This window comes from Bacillus rossius, chromosome 1, assembly GCF_032445375.1.
Source record: "Bacillus rossius redtenbacheri isolate Brsri chromosome 1, Brsri_v3, whole genome shotgun sequence".
Classification (NCBI taxonomy): domain Eukaryota; kingdom Metazoa; phylum Arthropoda; class Insecta; order Phasmatodea; family Bacillidae; genus Bacillus; species Bacillus rossius.
The window spans coordinates 11,653,354-11,675,477 of NC_086330.1; the positions used below are offsets into that span (position 1 = coordinate 11,653,354).

Here is a 22,124-nt window from a genome sequence, read left to right on the forward strand (position 1 = left end):
ACGGCCCCGGAATCCCTTCCACACTGTGGCGGTGGATATTATGGGGCCGTATCCTCGCACGTCCCGTGGTCGGCGATTCATTGTTGTGGTCACGGATGTCTTCACCCGCTGGGCGGAGGCGTTCGCAGTACCAAACGTGAAGGCCGGCACCGTGATTGCCCTGCTCGAGCGCGAGTTCTTCCCGCGATACGGGTACCCCGCGGTCCTGCTGACGGACAACGGGGTGCAGTTCACGGGGAGAAGCTGGCGAGTGTCCTGCGCGGGTTGGGGGGTGGAGCATCACACGACGCCCACCTACCATCCGCGCGCGAATCCGACCGAAAGGCGGAATCAGGACATTAAAACTCAGCTGCGCATCCGGTTGGACGAGGACCACACCAAGTGGGACCTGCACCTGCCGACGCTGCTGTTTTGCCTGCGCCGTCGGACGAACGCGGTCACGGGCCATTCCCCCGCTGAACTGGTGCAGGGCCGGAACCTCGCCCTGCCCGGGGAAGCGCGCGCAACCCCCGACTTGCACAACATGACCACGGACGATCTGCGCGAAGACGCCCGACGTCGCCAAGCTGACTACCTGACTAGACGTACGCCGCAGACGCACCAGCCCCCAGCACGACTAGAGCCTGGCCAGCAGGTGTTTGTTAAGTGTCATCACCTGTCGGCTGGCGAGCGGGGCTTTTGCGCCAGTCTGGCTCCTAAGTGGGCGGGGCCACAGGAGATCGTAGACAGACTGGGCACCACCTCGTACCTCGTGCGTCGCGCCGACGGACGGACAACTAAGGTGCACAGGGACGACATTCGACTGATAGGCGACCCGCACGACGAGTACGACCACGACGACAGCGGACCAGTGGACGGTGACGAGGCCGAGGATGACGTCACCGAAGGTGTACTGGCCGACCTCGGCGCCCCTGTGGTGGTACCGCCGGAGCCGGACCTGGGACGTCGACGGGGACACGCCCACCCCAGGTCACTGCGGGGGGTTGGCAGGGACGTTGACAGGGACGACGACACACGGGACGGGACCGATGACAACGTCGCAGTAGGAGTCCTGGTCGACCTCGATGACCCCGTGGTGACGCCACCGGAGCCGGATCAGGGACGTCGACGGGGACACGCCCACCCCAGGTCACTGCGGGGGGTGGGCAGGAACGTTGACAGGGACGACGACACACGGGACAGGACCGATGACAACGTCGCAGTAGGAGTCCTGGTCGACCTCGATGACCCCGTGGTGACGCCACCGGAGCCGGATCAGGGACGTCGACGGGGACACGCCCACCCCAGGTCACTGCGGGGGGTGGGCAGGAACGTTGACAGGGACGACGACACACGGGACAGGACCGATGACAACGTCGCAGTAGGAGTCCTGGTCGACCTCGGTGACCCCGTGGTGACGCCACCGGAGCCGGATCAGGGACGTCGACGAGGACACGCCCACCCCAGGTCACTGCGGGGGGTGGGCAGGAACGTTGACAGGGACGACGACACACGGGACAGGACCGATGACAACGTCGCAGTAGGAGTCCTGGTCGACCTCGGTGACCCCGTGGTGACGCCACCGGAGCCGGATCAGGGACGTCGACGAGGACACGCCCACCCCAAGTCACTGCGGGGGGTTGGCAGGAACGTTGACAGGGACGACGACACCTGGGGCACGACACATGGACGGGCCCCCACGACGACACCGACTCAGCCTCCTACGGGGGGACAGCAAAAGGGGAACGGTGGTTGGCAACTGGCAAGAGGGGGCGGGGAACGGACGCCCGTCAGAAGGGGCGGAAGGGGTCCGCGTGGCGCAAGCATGGCAGAGCTGGAGCGCTTCGTGGACCGGGTGCTCCCGCCTGATGACGTCAGCGCCTACGCCAACGACACTGATGGACCGCTCATCGAGGACGTAACACATGACAACACTGCTCAGGGCGACCTGGTCGACCTGAGTGAACCAGTGGTGACGTTGCCGGAGCCTACCCAGAGACGTGGACGGAGGTACGTCCACTCCTGGGAACGGCGGGTGACGGGGACGGACGTGAGCAAGGACGTGACAGACGGGGTAACGGTCCGGCTCCTCAGTGGGGAGGGCGATGTCGACAGGGCCCAGCAGGTGGTCCTGGACTTGCCTTCCGGGGAGCCGAGGATGACCGCTCACGCGGGGAGGGGACCGGCGTTGCGCCGGTCCACGCGTGAGAAGACGGCCCCCCACTACCTCCGGGACTACGAGTGGGGGAGTCAGCGCAAACCCCGCGACGTAAGACAAACGACCGACGGGGGGTTACGCTGCAGCGTGATGCAGCTCCTGCCCCAGTTTGCCCGACCCGGACGGAATGACGTGACGAGCTCCGACGACCAGACAAGTGGCCGGACGCGGACGCAGCTGCCGGTCTAGGTCGGCGTCGGGGGCCGGGACGGCCTCGGGAGAGGGGGGGCATATGACGACAGTCGTCGTACCCTCCCAGATACAGAGGCCGTACCTGGCCACCGACGCGGGCCTGAGGGGGCCTATTTTCCCCCCCAGTGAACCCCAGTGTGTGCGACGGCCAGGGACGCACCCGCGTGCGCCCTAGCATGCCAACGAGTGTTTTTTCTATGTGACTTTATCTTTTATTTCAGTGTGTATATATTTGTAAACGATTAAGGGATTTGAATGTGTGTAATTAACTTATTTTATTTATTATTCATTGTGCAAGTTCGCTGTGTAATTAATGTCTCGTGTATGTCTTTGTAAATAATTCAATAACTTTTTCTGAAGTGTTTCGCCGTAGTATGTAATTGCAGCCTGGCGCGCCGCGGGACGGAGCTCTCTCCCACGCCGGCCGATTTTCCCCTCCCTCCCCGCCACCCGCGGGCGCCGGCCCGCGGGCGAGCGGGGAGAGGCAGTCGCGTCCTGGTCTCGAGCGGAGACAGACGTGTTCGTTGCTCCGCGAGCCGCGCACGTTGCGCTCGGGATTGAACGTTCGCTCAGTCCGCAGTCGGTCACGGCAGCTGAGCTGCCACCGCGAATCAGCTTAGCATTGTTAACTTACGAGTCATCGGGAGACGTGTCTAGCGGGCAGTTTCTACAACGCGAACGTGGTGCTACGAGTCTCTGAACTTTTCGCCGTCCACGGAACATTACGTAACGGGCCGCGTATGTACAGCGTTCCGTCTTCGGGCCCTTTCTCACTGGGTCAGCCTAGCATTAATAAACTTTACGATTCGCGCCGAAACGTATTTGAGAACCGCCCCGTCATCAGGGAGTCCGTGTCGCCGTGGTAGGGCACTTGTTCCGCGACGGTTCCGCCAGGCTGCGGCAGGACTTTATAAGCGTTAATAAAAGACGGCTCGTGAAATTCGTTAATGCCGTGTTCTGCTTGCGACAACCTACCAACATTCCTCGCAATCACTTCACTCTCCCTCCAGGTCCCGCCTTTCCCGGTCCCGGCCACGTTGGCCTGGACCCACACCTCTCCGACGAGGGCAGTACGGGCATAACAGGACATTTATTTCAACGGGAAAACGGGGACCTGAAGCCGAGGGACGTCAGTCTCTAGTGTTGAAAATGGTATTTTTGTAATTTTATTTTAACTTTGCGGAAAAGCCGCGAAGTAAGATATTTATAAACAATTTCCTAGGTTTACACCAAACAAAGCCCTGTGGTTCAAGCTGAAGCACGTCGTTTAAAATTACTTGGTGATTTTCACCGTCCTCTGAATTGATTTGCCTGTATGGACAGTTGCTATTAAACGTGTACATTGAAACCAGCTGTCAAAATTAGATGCACTTTACCCTCTCAAATTTGCAAGACAGTTAAACACACAAAAGTTTTCAGCCTAAACACAATTATAACTAATTATAATACCTGTTATAAGCATTAAAAGAAGTAGTATCTACTATGTGTTAGGTCCTGCTTGCCATTTCATTACAATTTGGTCTGCAGACCATAAATATTGATTTGTTACAGACATGTTTTTTTTTTTTTTTTTTTTTTTTTTTTTTTAAGCTGGGATATTCTTATGAAAAATTACTCAAGAAAAATAATAGCCTACACAGCTATTTACTTTGTTTATATTATTAACTATTAAAAGGTTTTCTTCCCAACCCTATGAAAGATAAATAATTATTATGATAATACACACCAAGCTGATTATGTAACCACGTGCGCATTGGCCTCAGACTTGCAAAAGGATTTTTCACACATACTTTCAAATGTGTGGCCTTGGCTTTACTATGGTTTAACCTATCAAGGTCTTTTTCAGCCTCTACTTCAGTGTACGAACTAATCAATAAGTACACATCCTCATAGCCCACTAGATACGGCACTGACTCTTTCCACGTATCATGCCCAGTACCTTCATTTTCATGCAATCCACAATTGAAGACTAACACAACATCTGGCATTTCAAAAAACTTAGAGTTGACATACTCATGGTAAAAACTACGATAGAACTTAGTAATCATTACTCCCCCCTTTTCTGTACATTTTTGGCATAAGACATTACTTACACACTTACATTTCATGGATTCTGCAACTTCAGGACCAATAAAAACAATACATAAGGATGATATGCAAGGTATCCAATGTAACACTGATTCCCAAGCATGTACGAATGTCAGTTCAAAAACACTAGCACCAACCACATGAAGGATTAATTTATTCTTACTAAATCTATTTTCTAGGCAGTAAAGCAAACTTAACGGGCACGTGAGCGACTCTGATGCTAAAGCCACCTGTTGTGAGGATGGATCTGGTCCTGAACTAAAATTATGTTTAATGAATGCACACATGTCTTGCGGTAGCGATATCAACGATTCCTGGAAGGGAACGGAATAGTCACCAAACAAATCACTGCTGCGTAAAATCATTTTATCCAACTGAAAACACAGTTTTAAGGAATTGCATACTTCTTTGTGGCACGAGAACAGCGTTTCTTTATGAAAAATAGAGCAATAAGATACACACAAGCAATCACTGCAAGTGTACATCTCATTTTGGCACAGCTCTCTACAAAATTCGCACACTTTTGGGAACATAAACATTTGAATTTCAAATGGCAACAGCTTACGCGCCAGAAATGTCTCCATGATGACCATACAACCAAAATCATTCCACAGCCATTCCACAGTTTCGTCACTTTTCTTCACCATCTCGAAGAATGATAAATGTTTTTTTGTAGCAAGATTCTGAATACACTTACAAAATTTCTTGTGTATGGACCAATGTTGTTTCTGATGTGATACACTACAATACGATATAATTTTACATCCCCCGCATGTCTTAACATTTTCAGCCGACTTGCACACATGACATACTGTGCAATAAAAAAATAAATTATAGGGATCGCTCATGACATTTCACAAAAATCTTGAACCATCAACAACCAAACAAGTGTTCATAAAATAAACAAAAAATAATGGCGGGAAGCCTAAGATGTCCATCAAGTTCTGTCCCTGCCCGAACACGCCCGAATATTCACCTTCGGCCACCCTCGGGTTTATTTAAATATATTTAATTATTTATATTTCTCTGTTTATTTTAATGTAGCTATACTAACCGAACTAACCGTCCATAGTGTTTTAAAGTGTTTTAATGTAGCTCACCTAACAGACTACTTTTAATATTTGAATTAATTTTTTCCTGCGCAAAAATAAAACAAATCCCGATTTCAAATAATAGCGGCTTCAAAACATAGAGTAAGCAAACGTATAGATGATACACTTTATGTTATAATTCATCGCTTATTCTATGAGGGTTATCCTTAGAATCGGTCGACATACAACTGAATAGTTTTGTTGAAATAAATCAGATATAAAATTGACATGCAAGTAAATTTTCACCCACTCTTTTGTAATAAAAAAAGTTCATCAATAAAAAAAAGAGGTATAGTTTTTGTGTGAAAAAACCCTCCATCTGTTAAGGTGATGCCAACCATCGGTACTTCTTGTCGCACTGGACGTTATGTCACATCGACGCTAGTCCTGTAGCATGTTGCGCGCCACGAACGTCACAGCAATGTAAAAACGGTGCAGCGAGTACAACGATACCGTAGCCGATATATCGATAACCACCCACGTAGTTATCACGCGACACTTTTGTGCTCCTCCGCAGGAATCTCATGTATCATTCCGCTAAATATAATCACCAAACTTTATTAGGTTTTCCTTGAATTGTTAACTATCGATTAAAATATAATCATGATTCTTTATTAATAAAACAAGTATTATTCACTGTGCAAATAAGCCACAAATCTCGGTCCGAGTCGTTCCCACACACTGTGTACTTTGCACGAGAAACAAGACCACCGTCCTCTGACCGGTTCAGGGACCGGATGTGCGTGCACCACGGGGTCATCACTGCTTGTTCTCATGTCTAGCAGCAGCAATAGTTAAAGTTATTCCTAATCCTTCCCCATCGGCCCCGTGGCCGACCCCCAACCTTGGTACATTCAACCCAACTCACCGCTTTGCTTAAGTGTACTGTTAGCAACAGTGCGGTCACAATTTTCGTCATTTCTTTTCAGTTGACGGGCCCCGATGTGTCCTATACTCGAGAGATAGGCCGCACTCGTGGAATTTTTTCTCTTCGCCCCCATCGGGCGATTCCCAAAAGATACATGTAAATGCTTCTCTGAACTTTGTTACGTCTTAATTAATCTGTGTTGTAGGTCGCGTCTACGCACACGAGAGCCTTTGCCCATGCCTAAGAGCAGTCGTAACCATAATTCTCTTGTTCCAACAGTATGCGAGGCTATGGTATGGCACCGTAACACAACGGTCTGAGTACTATGGCAGCACCATTTACAAGTGACCATTCTGTATATTAAACAAACACCATTTTAGAGCCTAAACTATTTTAATTTAATTGCTGTTTCCAACCACATGGTCTAGTGTGTATTTTGACCTCAACTTAAATCTCAGCCACCGAGTCTAGTGGGCCACACTGGGGCCAACGACCCACAGAACATCATCGGTTAGTAGCAAGAGCTAGCCTGGTGCCTTCCCAGAACAAATTCTAAGGTCATTCTCGCAAACTGATATTAGGCTCACCCCAGGTCACCAACTCAGGACTGCAAGTGATGGCAAACCAAAACATTAATTTCAACAATTATGTTTACTTCTTCGGCAAGTTCTTTCTGTTTCTCTACAGCATACATGTATTTTAACTTGTTTGGGATCAGTAAGGATTTCTTAACAAATTAGGGTCCAAAATTTGGCTGCCTAAATTAAGCATTACTTAAGATCTCTAGGTGTTCCTTAACAACCGATGGAACGATTCGATGTGCTAGGCAGCCCTTAGACAAGCCTTAAGCAACCCAACTTAGGTGCTATTGGTGAAATCAGACATAAATATTCTCCACACGAATTTACTTAAAAAATAGGCATCATTAATAATTCACTTTCTGTGCATTCCGAAATTCCGTTTTAGCACAACTCCATTTTTATTGTAGGTTTTGTGTGTGTGCATTCTACAGACAGTATTTAATAATTTAGTGCATTTTGGAGATCAAAAAAACTTTTTAAAAAATGCTTATAACTCAAACAATGCAATGTGTTTTTAAATTTCTGTAGTTTTATAAATTTTTTTCCTGGACCCATTAACAATTTTAACAAGTCATAAATATTCTCCACATGAATTTACTTAAAAAAAAAGGCACCATCAATAATTCACTTTATGTTGGTTGCCACAAAAGTCTTGACATCGTCCTGGGTTATGCCCATCTGAGCCCGAAATGTCACCATCCCAATCCATTCTCACACCTCAACTCCTCTTGACTCATATGGCAATTTGAACCTTCTGCCGGTGACATGTGTGCAATGTTTTAATAGTGCACGACTGATTACAGCAAGAGGGCATGGGTAGTTTCAGTGTCCCATCCCCTTCTACTATTATAAATTAAGTTGTAAAATTTTATTTTTTCCCAAGGTTTGGTGTCATGCCAAATCAGCCTGGAGGTTTTTCTTTTATTATAATTTTTATATGTAGTTTTGTGTGAGTACCAATACGGCACTGGGCATTCACGAGGCGGACCAGAGTCCAATCGAAGCCAGATGTTCTTTAAATATTAACTTCTAAATTACAGTATGTTTTTAAGCAATCTAGCCTGAGAAAGTGTGCTTTAATTATGAAGTGTTTGGGGTGTTTAGTTTTTAATAACCCTAGGCACGCAATCATAAAAACATAACAGTGGTTTGGTTTGGCGTGAAAGAAGCCATGTTCCACGTTCAGAGCATTCGCTCCGCCGATCACCGGCAGAGAGCATACGCGCCAGCACCAGGGGACATCACCGCTTGTGTTCATCTATGAGTAGTTTTCCGGTCATATTCTAAAAGTCTTTTAAAACCTTTTACGTTCTCCTTGGGGTTACTCTCGAACAGCGGGCTGTTTGAATAATTACTTTGACCACTCTCTGCGGGTACTGAAACACCACTGTGTAGTTTTTTGTGTGGCCACTTGAGTGGGCCACACCGCAACATGAACTGATTCGTGCCTCAGCCTTTTAAATTTAGTAAAGAACTATGTGTGCAACTTCTTGATAAACCTGGACGTGTAATTTAAATGGTGTTCCTTTCTTCTTGTGCCCACGTGAATAACACCTACTGCATGGCAACATGTGTGATGCCCTGCGAGTCCACTGTGTTGATACTTATAGCATGCCCAACGCTGAGGGCGGGCCAGGTCTTGGTAGTTAGTGTGAGAAACTAAGGGGGTCCGAATCTCGCTTCCACATGGGCGAAATCACGTCCCGAAAGGAGTCTTCGCCAGGCCAGCGTGCCCTTTCATCTGGGTGGCACCCACACATCAAAATTCACATCGCAAGACCGAATTTAACCACTGGCCACGTCAGTCTTGTCGGGATATCATTTTGAGAATGCCACTCTGATCTTATAAGTATTGACCCAGCTCGACTCTCAGAAGGTGACATTGCCTATGTGACAAGCCTCGATCTCAGCAATGGTGACAAGGGACATATGCTTTTGAATACCAGAAGGTTAAACACACGGTGCTTAGAATATACAATAAACATAAAGTATGTTTTATTTAATAAATCTTCACACTCAAACAGTTTCATGACAGACTTCCACCACATATTGCATCTTTACCAGCATGACTATTGATACTGAAGAGGTAAAAAATTTACAAAGGACAATTCCATCATACTTGCATGTTGGTGTATGTAGGCTTTACAAATTTAATAGCTTGTATTCACATATATTGTTACCAGTACATAACAGAATTTTCTAACTTTTTGATACAACACCTAGCCTCTTGCTGTATACAAATGTTAGTCTCTATTTATATGCCATCCATAAAGCTGTAAGTAAAGCAAATATATCTATTACATACAAATGTGCACACACTAAATAAGCAGTAACTACAAGCATACTCTATGAAAGCTTATGAATTTCTAAAAAAAAATTGCAACACATTAGTAGGTACACATTTTTAGGTTACAAACTACAAAGTACATACTTTCAAGTGCAATACTCCATTTACATTTTTGAAGATGAAAATACTACAAAGCAATCTTCATCACTTCCTTATAGGAAGTGACGACTTGTAACGACATTAAAGGCAACCTGCATACAAATCTGTCCTAACATATTTTGAGAGGATTTCTTACTTACCTACTTTGGTTTTACAAAAATATTTCTTTTTGTAGTAGTATTCAAATAATAATTTTTTTATATATATAATAACATAATTTCTCTTTTAAAAAAAAGGTTAAGATTGGGTATTTTGTTGCATGGGTCATGAAGAAACCAACCCTTCACAACAATTTGCATCCGAACTGGGACCTCTTAAGCTGAACAGGAGCCCATCAACCCACTCCTTCAGAAAAGGAATTTATTGAAGGGTACAAATGTTTCATGGAAAAAAAAAAAATTGTAATTTGCAAAGCAGTGACGGCAGGGGCGAGATCCCGTCGATCCACGCGTGCTCGCCGACTAGGGTCCCGGTCAGGCCTGGGGGCCGTCGCTCGACTTCTTCCAGGAGTAGTACATCTCCAGGGGCTTGTTCACCTTCCAGAACTTGTCGTTGACGTGCTGCAGGGTCTGGCCGCCGCTGAGCGCCACCAGGTGGCCCGGCGTGGGGGCGATGTACATGCAGAAGTTCACCTTGCTCAGCTTGTCCGCCAGCTCCGAGTTGTTGAGGTCCAGGATGAGCCGCGTGGCCATGTACTTGCTCAGGTGGTCCACTAGCAACACACACAACACACACGCGCATGCCCCCATAACCGGGATGTCACTGGGGTTCGACACAGGCCCCCCACACCATTCTGTGGGCCCCGTTGCTAGAAGTCATGATGCCCCCCTCCCCCTGTTTTTTTCTAACAGAGATAACAAATAATGTTTTTTCCTTTATGTCCATTGTTTTAGTTATATTTTAACCTTTTCACAATTATTTTTAAAACACATTAAAACTAGTTTTAAGTTAGTGTTTCGATTGTAAACGTAAATTTATTTTGAATTATGGCAAATAAATGAGTGTAAGTGTTCTGCACTGTCAACATGGTGTCACGTCAATTGGTGGTGGTTTTGTTACTCACAGTTGTAGATTCAGACACGTTCTGTACGCACATATATAATAATATATAATAGAATCATATTACTATGGTGTAATATTTCATCGGTAACTAAATTTAGGCCTTACTGTTTAATTGTTTTCTATGATTTATTTAAAATTGTCTACTTTTTTGTTTTAAGTTTTTTTTTCTTTCCTTCGTAGGCCCCCTAGACCCATGGGCCCCGTTGCCATAGCAACGGTAGCACCGGCCATGTGGGGGCCCTGGTTCGACATCTCGTGAACGTGAGTCACAGAGACGAGTCAGGGTGAGGAGTGAATGCATTGGGGGGACACAGGAGTGTCCCAGAAACCCCACCAGCTTACAGCTCGTTTCCCACGAATCCGGATTGCCTTAACGGATGGCTGATGACGAAACTATGCAGCAACCACTGCCAGTAACAACCGAAAGTACTCGCCGGTCTGGCACTCTATTTTGCAGTGTATCTTAGTTCATGCTGATCTAACATGATCACTGTCATCTAGCCACTAACAAGTGAACTGGGGTCGAAGTGGTACGGGGTCAGATCACTTACCTCCCACTAAGGCAAACTGCCTCAAAATACTTGAAGGGGTCAAACCAGAATTATTTTTGCAGAAATTTCAAAGAATCTGCTCAGTTCTCCCCCTTCCCTCATCCTCATTCACCTCACCCCTCTCCGAATCTACGAGAAGCTTTATCTTATTTGTCATTAAGAAAATCCCGCATCTACAAAAGTACTGCTCTCTAGCAAAAAGAAGACTGAGCAAATGTTAGAAAACAAACGGAAAGACCCACCAACTCAATGCAAGGAGTTGAACCCGAACTGCCTTGGTCGGAAGCAAGAGATCCAACTGCTTGACAAACACGGCCACTCCAACCACGTGCACTCTAAACTGCACTGCAGCCAACCTTAGCACTGTGAATAAACTGCAGAAAACCACCTTTGCCCACAGTCTAAAGAAATTATGTTTAAACACAGCCTACCATGCAATTATTCCAGTATTACAACAAATGCTTAGTTTCATTTCTTAATATCTTACTGTTAAAAATAAAAATAAAAACCACAATTATAAACTGCTCATTACCTGGAACCAACTATACTTTATGAAATATAAATGGGGTGAATAGGAACACACCATCTGCTCAAAGATTCTTTGAATACACAATTGTTCAATGATAAGAACTCAAAAAAATGTTACTAAATTTACTACATATATAAAATGTTTATTAAAGAAAAAGTACAATATTACTTTACGTACTTTCTATTCAACCCAGTTTACAGTATTGTATATTAGTTGTCAATATGGGTTATATACAGGCAGAATTTCGACAAACAGACAACAGAAAAGGTAAGATAGCAAGGAAGAGGGAAAAAGTGTCTGTAGTGCAACCTATATGACTTCCCAAATGAGGTGCCTACTGTCAAAATTATCTTTAGCCCCAGCCAAGCACCACTAACATCTTGGCCTTGAAACACTATCGCACTGCACTCACCTACAAACAATTTCACTTTTCACTTCTGCAGTGGAATGCGAGTCTGTTTAGGCACTCAGGGTGTCTTCAAATACCTGGCGAACTAATCTTAATACCTTTTAATAAAATTTGCCTTCAATTTTTTTTATCAAAGTTTTTTTAAAAATATATACCTAATGTGAGCAAATGTAACACATAACTTTCTACAATTCTACGAACATACTGATTATTAAGTTAGGAAGCTGAAACCTTTTTAGAGATAACTTCAAAATGAATTTAGTAGACAGTTGAATTGTTCACATTTAACATGTGACTAAAAAAATAAAGTGAGGTGTCAAAACAAAAAAAAAAAAATAAGTTAGCAAAATGTTACAGGAAATTAGAGTTTTGTAGTTTCTAGAACCATTACTTATTTTAGGAACTTTCACGCGACTTTCGGAACCAGTTGTCCAGTTTCCTTACTTTTTCCCCTGACTTTTAGGACTTTCGCGACTCCCTTGCGCTTCAAGGCAGCTGCGCAAAGTAAACCATTCTGCACTGGGATTGAGTGATGGCTTGTCCACGTCACTGTCAAGTCATTCCAATTCAAGTCACCCAGGTCCTCACATCAACCTCCTCAGATTTTGAAGAAACTTGGCACAATTGATTCTATTACTATCCTGATAACACGTGCAAAATATTTTTGCTCTAGCTCTTATAAATTTTTTTTTTAGTTTTTTTTTATTATTATTTGGCGCTATCCAAAGCTTCCGAAATCACGCCTTCAAAATGCACTCACAACTAAAAAAAAAAATATTTTTCTCGAAAACTATTCAAGATATCATCATCAAATTTTGCAGGAAGTTTGTGTGTTATACCTAAAAGCAGTTTAAAAAATACTACTACTAACCTATTTAAATCCCCCCCCCCAAAAAAAACAACATATATTAAAAGATCATTTTTTTTATAAATTTAAGAAAATGGTGTTTTGTTTCACAAAAACAACAATATCTTGAGTCTCAGACATGATAGAATGCTCAAATTTGTTTTAAAATATTCTTAAATATATAGACTATTAGATAAATAAAAATATATATATTTGGTTTTTTTTTTTACGTGTTTAATTTCTGTGCACAACAGAAAAATATCTTTTAAAATTCAATAGACGATTGAGTACTTACGGCAAACAAAACATATTTTTCAAAATCCATGTTCAATATTGGAGTTGTTTGGCTTTTAAATAAATGTTAATGCTGACTGAAATTACTTCATGTAATTCAACATCTTTATTTTTTTGACACAACCTTTTTTTGAAATAATACATTCTTCTGGTGCCACTTGATAGAGGTGCTTCTACTATACTGACATGTGTTCCAAAGACACTATGCACAAATCTTCTCTTTGAGAGCAATAAAAAGATACAGCTGGTCCTGAAGGGTGGGGAAAAAGAATTTCTGCATCTTATTCTTCACTGAAGATAGTTTTTAATAGTCTACAATACCAGTTATCATAATTTGCGGCCACATAGTTATTTGAATATGGCCGAACAAAAACTTAATCAGAAGAAGTTTGATAAGAAAATATTGGTGCAGGGTTAAGACTATCAGTAGTCCTAATTTCAAGGTTGTTTGTCTGAAGTTGTTTGAAACTATTTATTTATTTATTTATTTATTTATTATCTTCCTGTTTTATACACTCACAAGGTGAAATAGGAGTTGACAATTGATTACAATATTATAAATGATAAAAATCATAACAAACAATATAATAAACATCACACAAAGTATAAAAAGGACATATTATGTAATAGCTAATAAATATAAAACAAAAATACACAATAAAATAATAAAATTGACAAGACAATTAATAAGTATCTATACATTAATCACAATTATGAGAAGATATTAGGTATTCATCCACACTGTAATAGGCTTTCTTAATAAGAAATTGTTTTAAACTTTCTTTGAAGACTGGAAATTTATTTATTTTAAAAGATAATTGAAGATCTATAGGAAGTTTGTTTATTAATTTTGCTGCTGAAAAATAAGGATTCTTTTCATATAATGTTGTTCTATGAGATTTAAAATATATATCAGCCTTTTTTCGAGTGTTATAAAAGTGGATATCATTATTATGGGGAAACTTAATGTTTGTTAACCCAAAAATTATTGTTTGATATATATATAAACTTGGCACAGTAAGAATTTTTAGGTATTCAAAATGGGGTTTACATGTAATTGATGATTTAACGTTTTGAATTATCCGTATAATTTTTTTTTGCAAAATGAATACATTTTTCCAATAGCTAGATGCCCCCCAAAATATAACCCCATAGCTGATAATAGAATTAACATTAGCAAAATACATTGTTCTTACTGTATCATGAAAACTTGTACCAGAAATAGTCCAGGTCGTTGAAAATCGTTTTCCTAGTTTCCATCATAGTGATTCAGATCTTTTCTGTCAATAAAGTGAAAGTGAATGTTTTCAATGTTCTTTTCACAAAAGTTGCAGACAGCAGTTGCTGTCATAATGTGATCATCAGGTTGCTGGGGGCTTGCTTTCCTTAAAATTCTTTTTACTGTTCCTCCCAGACCATCACATATTGATTTCCCATAATTTATAGCAAACAGTGTTCAGCTATCATATTGAAGTCCTTCAAATGCTCAGGTTCTTAAAATTTTTTTATATGGACCAGCACAACCTCAGTGAAATAATGGACAGATGATTTATTTTTCAGCCATTTTGTAATTTCCTTTTGGACAGAGTTAACAAAACTTGTGAAATGCTAAAGAATTTCATTTAAAAAAAAACAATGGTTACAAATAAAAACATTCTCTTCATTTCTTACAAAAAATGGCTACTGGATGAAGAAAGCGTACAAAACCCTCTAGGTATTCCAATGATAACTTTGGATTTCATGTTGAATAACATATAAATAATTTTCACTAAAATTCGTTACTACAATTGCTATATTGCGTGGCAGGTTTTCTTTCAATCTCTTAAAAGATGATGACTGTGATTTAGCAATAAATGAATGGGGTACAGTATTAGCTTTTCTAGTGATATACTCAATAAAGAAATATAGTCCTCTACGCTAATATATTGTTTTACCATCTCTGCTCTGTCTGTGTTCACCCACCAATTTCTTCCTCTAAATCATAAACTTCACTTAATTTTTCAGTTAAATAATCAATAAATACAGTGTTTGCAGGACAGTTATAACAATGGTGCAGCATCAGTTGTAATTTTCTATGTTGCACACAAGCATCTTTATACGATTCTTCATTTTGGAAGCATCCAGTAACAGTTTTACATTTTGGTGGATGCTGCAAACACACCAACAATAAATCTTAAATTTATCAAAAAAATATTTTAATATATTTAGTTTTTTGGGGATTGAGATAGTTTAATAATAGCATGTTTTGTGGATTTTAAATATAACACACACTTCCTGCAAAATTTGATATCTTAAATAATTTTTAAGAAAAATATTTTTAAAGTTCTGAGTACACTTTATAGGTGCAATTTTTGAGGCTTCAGATGGCGCAGATAAATAATAATAATAAAAATAATAATAATAATAATTTTCAAATTTATGAGAGATAGGACAAAATAATTAGGCCTGTGCAAGTGTTATCAGGATATAAGTAGAATCGATTGTGCCAATTTTCATTAAAATCTGAAGTAGTGGGTGTAAAATTAATTTTTATTGGGGTTCGTCTGTCTAATTTAGCCTTGTGTGTTAGATGGACAAGACACTGTTATACACACACCTTTATAACGGCGGAGGGGTTGCGCCGAACTTGTGTTCGCCACAATGAGCCTTCGGCTGTCTTCAACCTGCGTCAACATTAGGTGTCGTGTTCCTACCCCCTCCCCTCTCCACATCCCACTTACCCCTCCTGGACACTCCAGTCTCTGGTGACCCTCCCTCCTTCCCCTTCTCTGGATCTATTTTCTTTGCCTGCGGACTTATTTCCCGCTAAAGTTATATAAGCTCGTGACCACATGCCGCTCCCATGACTTCACCTTAGTTTCTTGGACGAGCTGTTTGTCCTGTTGTCTCGGCCGGTCGATCATGGGTAAGTGTCGACATTCAAGTTCGCGATGTGGCTTAGTGTCATATTGACTCGTGGTAGTTATTGTACTCTGCTTAAAATTTGTTTTGTGGCCACGTCTAAATTAAAGTTTGGTTTCACGAGTCGGTTAGCCTTGTTTACCTGATTGTCTTACCCATGATCGACACGGATGACACACTTCGCTTATTATTGTCTTGTTTGTAAAACCCTTATCTTAATAAATGTGCCTTGCCTAAGCAATGATTTCTCTTACGTCAATGTTGAAACACGTAAGGGAACTAACGCTTTTCACTGTGTTCCTAAATGACTGGACATATTAGTACTGTAGAGGTACATAGTGAAGCACTCATAGAAGTAAAACATTTGTTTTTAAATGTTTTTATTTTAGTCTTTGTGTAATTTTATCTTTGCCTTATATTGAAAATTATTTCCAAATTTTGTTCTCTATGAATATTTCACTCTAGCTTAGACGTTAATTTTATTACTTTCTATAAATATGTTTCTTGATTAAAATAATTATTAATGCTTTGTTTGATATTGTCCCATTAAATTCGGTGTTACTATATTTATGTATTGTTCCTGAGAGATAACACTTAAGAGATTATTATTCTTGGAGGCTAGGGCACAATTAATATTCCGCTTAAACTATATTTGCGATTTCAAGCGATATATCGATGAGCTCGGAACAAGGAAAATTAAAATGTTTATTTTTTTTAAAAATTTGGAAGCTTAGTTTTGGATTGTTCTTTCGACGGCCAAGGGATTAAGATACATCGTTAATAAGTTCCATGTAATTTGAGATTATAGAATCAAAGAATCAACGTGTAAAGTTTTAGTAGCAATTAATGAACTACTAAAACCAGGAATAATATTGATACATTTCAAGAAACCCGGTACTACTAAGTATTAGAAGAGGTAGTGACCAATTATGGAGCATGACATCAAGACCGTCGATTGGTACAGGCAACGTTAATTAGCTTGATACCAGAGAATCAAATATGTCCGTGAAGCAAGAAAGAAGAGATGCCGACCCACGCCGCGAAGGAAGGATGTCGATCTACTAGAGGAGACATCGCGGACGACGGGATCCGAGGCAGCATCCACTACGACGACTCCAATTTTACCGACGTCAAGTTCAGAGGGAGAGGACCGGAGGAGTAACCTAACATTCGACTTCGGCAGTTGCAGAGCCAGCAGCACAGGAAGGAAGCCACGGAGTTTGAAAGGTTTTCCAGAGCATTCCAAATCGTGTAGCAGTTCGACGAGGTTTGTTTCCCCAACCAAAGGTATCCCAAACTGCATAAAGTTCGTGTTAACCTTTGATACTGAACAGTCACAATATTTATAATTGTTTTATTATTTGACCCACAAATAATTAGTCAAATTTGTTCAAAAGAAACTATGGTGAATTAAGTGTTATCTCACAGATTTGAAATGTCATAAGTTCAATCCAATAATGCTATTCATAAAAGTAATTATATAAATGTCCACTCTCCAATTGTAAACTGAGTTTGTATGCTACTATTAGTTCTAAGTCCAAAGGTTCCTATAACTCTTGCTCTTCGACTGAGTATTATAAACATCTTTGGTTTGAAATCTAACATAAACAAACTACCAAACTTAAATACTACGAATATCATCAATAAAAAGATGATGAGCTATATTGATCTGGAATATTTGTAAATGATAATCACTTGTCACGTTTTCATTATTTTAGTACGCAGTGTAAATGGGTATGTCTGTGTAAATGTGTATTGTCACCAGCGTCACAATTAATTACGTTGGTAGTAAAAATTCAAATTTCAATACACCTTTCATTTTCAGCATCTCTGTTACACTGATGTTCATGACCACTTCACAGCTTACAGATGTTTTGAACTACTATACTGGACTAATTAATGAATAACGTTAAAGATAAGATATTGTTTTTGCAAAAAGATCTTATTCGTGGATTCAGCCCTTAGAAGAGTGAAATTAATTAAAGTACATGTATACTTGGATATCTTCATCTCTATATATTAGTTTCCATAGATTCGGTGTATCAACTGCAGGTAATAATTGTAGTTACTTTGTAGGTCTGCACCTATTGAACTGGTGACTAACAAAGGGGCTAGATCCATAAATCTGTCTGTTCATCTCGGTGACTGACAGTACTTCTGTACAATTCCTTCCCAGGTTCAGAACTGGGTGTTATATTGATCTTTCACCTCCAATCTGTGGAAGGCAATCACAAACCATCATGGAATCACCTTGCCTAGTCTGCTCTGCAAGTGAAATGGGATTGAGGGAAAGATACTGGATGTGAGAATAGGAAAGGACTTGAGGAAGAGGCTTCAGAATTTGGTTGAGTTTATTGGGGGGGAGGGAGGTTTGTCTTTGCCTCTGGGCGGAAACCCATTCGCAAGTTCAGTAATCAAAGAGTCATGCAATAGGGCAAATTGTTTTAAAACATTATTATGGACAAACACCACTGATAGTTTAGTGTGTGTAGTTGAGAAATCCTGAAGAATGGGAGATTTAGGTTTTCATTATAACACAGAGTGTAAACTAGCAATGGCATACCTATATCCAACATGGGTAAATATGAAGTTTAGCGGTATTTGCGGAAAAAAAATGTTAAAAATCCGAAAATACTTATATTATGCACTTTCACTTCCTCTTTTCATTAAACCCGGTGGAGATAAGAAATTCCAAATACTTTAGGAGATATAGAATTTTTTAATTTTCATAGTTGGGCGATATTTGTTAAAAAAAAAGATTAAAAATTCCGAAAATACTTTTATTCTATGCTCTTTAACTACCTCTTTTCATTAAACCCGGCGGAGATAAGAAATTCCAAATACTTTAGGAGTTATCGAATTTTTTAATTTTCATCACAATACCAGTGCAGTCATGCGGCATTCAACATCATTTCTTGTTTACGAGTATGAATTTTTTTTTTCGCGACGTAGGTGAACGACTACGTCATTTTCTACTAATTGTAACCGCCTCTAACTTAGGTGAGTTTTTAACGTTTCAAATATTAATGTTTTATTTGTTATTTGGATATTGTTGCACAAGTAATAAGTAAAAAAAAAAAATATGTGAGTTCCTACTGTTCATCCTATTTCCCGGTTTGTTTGGTCAGGTCAGTTACATTATAAATACTTTAAAACTAAACAACCATTAAAATTAATTCACAATATTTTTAATGTCCGCTTAGTTTGAAAGTATTTATAATGTAACTGACCTGACCTAATCGACCATTCTAATTAATTAGGCATTCAAGAACACACGGCAAAATAAAAAAATTGTGACGGTTGAAAGATAGCACAGGTCTTGTATTGCAAAATAAGAATGGCGATATCTCCTAAAGTATTTGGAATTTCTTATCTCCGCCGGGTTTAATGAAAAGAGGAAGTGAAAGAGCATATAATAAAAGTATTTTCGGATTTTTAACATTTTTTTTCCGCAAATACTGCTAAAGTACGTATTTACCCCAACATGTTTTAAATCAATGTCACCTAGGTTCAGCTGGATACATATGATTCAAGATATTTTTCAAGTAGGTTGTGTTGGATATATAGGCTACATTTAAGACATTGCAGCGAAGCCAATACATGGAATGGAATGCGCTGAGATTTATGCCGAGTGCCCTACATTCAGAAATATTCCAGGGAGTTTTCAACTGGTACCTACTTAAAAAATGACTAGCTATGAGCAGTGGCGTAGCCAGGATTTGTGTATGGGGGGTGTTAAGAAGCATGCCCCCCCCTCCCCGTATTTTAAAGTGTAAAATAGTGCTATTTTAGCAGTTTTCGGTACTTTAAAATAAAATAATGTAATGGTAAAATTTTTATTAATTTTAATATGAAATTTGTTTTAGTGATGAATATGAAATTAATTAAAGATTTGGTGCTAAGGGGGGGGGGGGGGGGGGGGGGGTTTTAACCCCTAAAACACCCCCCTGGCTACGCCCCTGGCTATGAGTAAAAGAGTTGCTATCTAGATGTAGCAGGAGCCATTTGATTCTGGCAGTCACATGGGCGTAGTATGAAACCTTGCAACTCACAGCCAAGGAGATAAAACATGATTTCGGCCCATGACTCAACCAAAAATAAACAATAAAAGTGTGTCACGTTTAATGTACGTGCACATAGTGTGTTTACCAGTTGCAGTGTTACCTGTCGCAGTGCAGTTGGTCTTTATGTAGCGCACGGGCACGTCCTTGATGGCCTGCATGAGCGTGTTGTCCTGGTTCATCTCGGTGGGGTGCGGCTTGAACTTGAGCTCGATCTCGTCCAGGCCCGAGCACTCGGACTGCGCCTCGTCCGAGGACTCCCGGCCGCCGCCCTCGTTGCTGGAGCCGGCCGAGTCGTCCGAGTTGTGCTCGAGGCGAGGCCGCTTGTGCGGCGGCTGGGGGGCGGCGGGCAGCGGGGGCGGCACGTGGCTCGCAGTGGACGGCAGCGAGGCGGCGGAGGCGGCGGGCGGCACGGGCGCCGACAGAGGCTCCAGCTGGTCCGTCTTGACGCCCAGCGCGGGCGTGGTGGGGGCGCTGGCGCTCTGCGTGTTGCCCGGGGACTCCGCCTCGGACGCCATCTTCCTGGCGCGCTGGTGGCGGTGCTGCGACTGCAGCTTGATGCCCTCCGTGATGGAGCTGACGAGCGCCGCCTGGCTGTGGCTCTTGTTCAGCTTGGCCAGCACGCGCTCCTGCAGGGCGTCGTACTCGTCGCGGCTCGGGTAGATCTTGGCGATCAGCAGGTCGAAGTTGGGGTCCGGCCGCAGGGACCTCTTCGACACCAGCTTCTTCCGGCACGTGGGGCACTCCTTGTTGCCCGACCGCAGCGCCGTCACGATGCAGTCGGAGCAGAACCTGTGCAGGCACTCCTTCGTCGTCATGGTCTTCTTCAGCATGTCCAGGCATATCGGACACATCAGCTCGCTGTGCAGGCTCCTGGGCGAGACGGCGATCTCGGTGTTGTCGGTGATGGCCTCCTGCGGCGTGCGGTGCACCTCGTACAGAGAGAGGTCCCAGTTTTTATTAGAGCCAACTTGCTCTTGAGAAGCCATACTAACAACCCTTTGCAGTCAAGACATTTGAGGTTTACTAAACACGAAACAAATCAATAGTCACGAATGCTTGAAAGTCACGTCTATCTTTCTGAACACACCAAATACATATCATATTTTACAAATAATACATGGATCAATAACAAAGCTTAAAAACGCAACGTCGACACTAACAATAACAAATTCTACTAGCGAACGTCACTTTTTATGTTAAAGGTTGATTTCAATGTGACCAAACTTGGAACTTTTTTAAGCAAAGATAAAATAAAAATTTGTACTTACTTATTTTCGTATCATATTTAAAATGTAAAAAAAAAGTAATAATTTTTACTTATAGTTCAAGTTATTTAAAGTGCAAGAAAAAATAATATGAAGTATTTTTCATTTTATTTTTTTTGTAACAAGTTGAACTCAAATTTTACAAATATACAAATCCTTCGGACCATGCACGAAAAAGACAGAACATTCGCTTACATTCAACTCCAGATTTGTTTATATTAAACGCAAAATATTCACAAAGACATAGTTATTTAACTTTGCAGTTTTGATGATATCAATATGTTATATACGCATAATAATATATTATTATTTTCAGGCAAGTAAATGTTTTATTTTTGATTAACTGTAGGTCGTCCGGCCGAAGGCCACCCCAAAGCCCCACCTGCAACCGCCATTGTCCGACCCTGCTAACGGAAAGCACCCCTAGCCATGGCCCATCAGTCAGGCGAGCCCCTGAGGACCAGGTACAACCAAAGGACATGTCTTGATTAATCAAACACCTAAACCCCAATACATTATAAATCGGACCTAATTAATTTTTTTATTAAAAACCCCGCCCAAGGCAAGTGCGATGCAGCAGTGCCCGGTTTGTGAATGCCTCCCTTGCGGCCTTCAACCTGATTTAAAGATAGTGTTGTGTAACGTAAATATTACCTTCCAGTTTTTGTGTGTAATTAGCCACTGGAGCAGTCAACAAGTGACGAACAGTCTCTGCTGTGTCTCTTATTATTCAAACTTA

At 41.8% G+C, this 22,124-nt stretch overlaps 2 protein-coding genes across 2 annotated transcripts; both read right to left on the reverse strand.

The window, feature by feature from the left end:
- Positions 1–3,528: 3,528 nt before the first annotated feature.
- On the reverse strand, positions 3,529–5,420 carry LOC134532106 (putative protein MSS51 homolog, mitochondrial). The gene has a single exon (XM_063368417.1). The coding sequence runs from the start codon at positions 5,323–5,325 to the stop codon at positions 4,051–4,053; it is 1,275 nt and encodes a 424-aa protein (XP_063224487.1). The 5' UTR covers positions 5,326–5,420; the 3' UTR covers positions 3,529–4,050.
- A 3,570-nt stretch (positions 5,421–8,990) lies between these two features.
- LOC134532111 (E3 ubiquitin-protein ligase RING1) lies at positions 8,991–21,323 on the reverse strand. The gene is made up of 2 exons (XM_063368430.1): positions 20,221–21,323; positions 8,991–10,175 (listed from the first exon to the last, which is right to left on the reverse strand). The coding sequence occupies exons 1-2, from the start codon at positions 21,104–21,106 to the stop codon at positions 9,937–9,939; spliced, it is 1,125 nt and encodes a 374-aa protein (XP_063224500.1). The 5' UTR covers positions 21,107–21,323; the 3' UTR covers positions 8,991–9,936.
- Between the last annotated feature and the right edge of the window lie 801 nt (positions 21,324–22,124).

Excerpts from the sequence above, each read along its gene's own strand:
- LOC134532111 (XM_063368430.1), bottom strand. The coding sequence starts at position 21,106 with ATGGCTTCTCAAGAGCAAGTTGGCTCTAATAAAAACTGGGACCTCTCT. Across the intron at positions 10,176-20,220 it reads GACCAACTGCACTGCGACAG|TGGACCACCTGAGCAAGTAC; the intron begins GTAACACTGCAA and ends GTGTGTTGCTAG.
- LOC134532106 (XM_063368417.1), bottom strand. The coding sequence starts at position 5,325 with ATGAGCGATCCCTATAATTTATTTTTTTATTGCACAGTATGTCATGTG.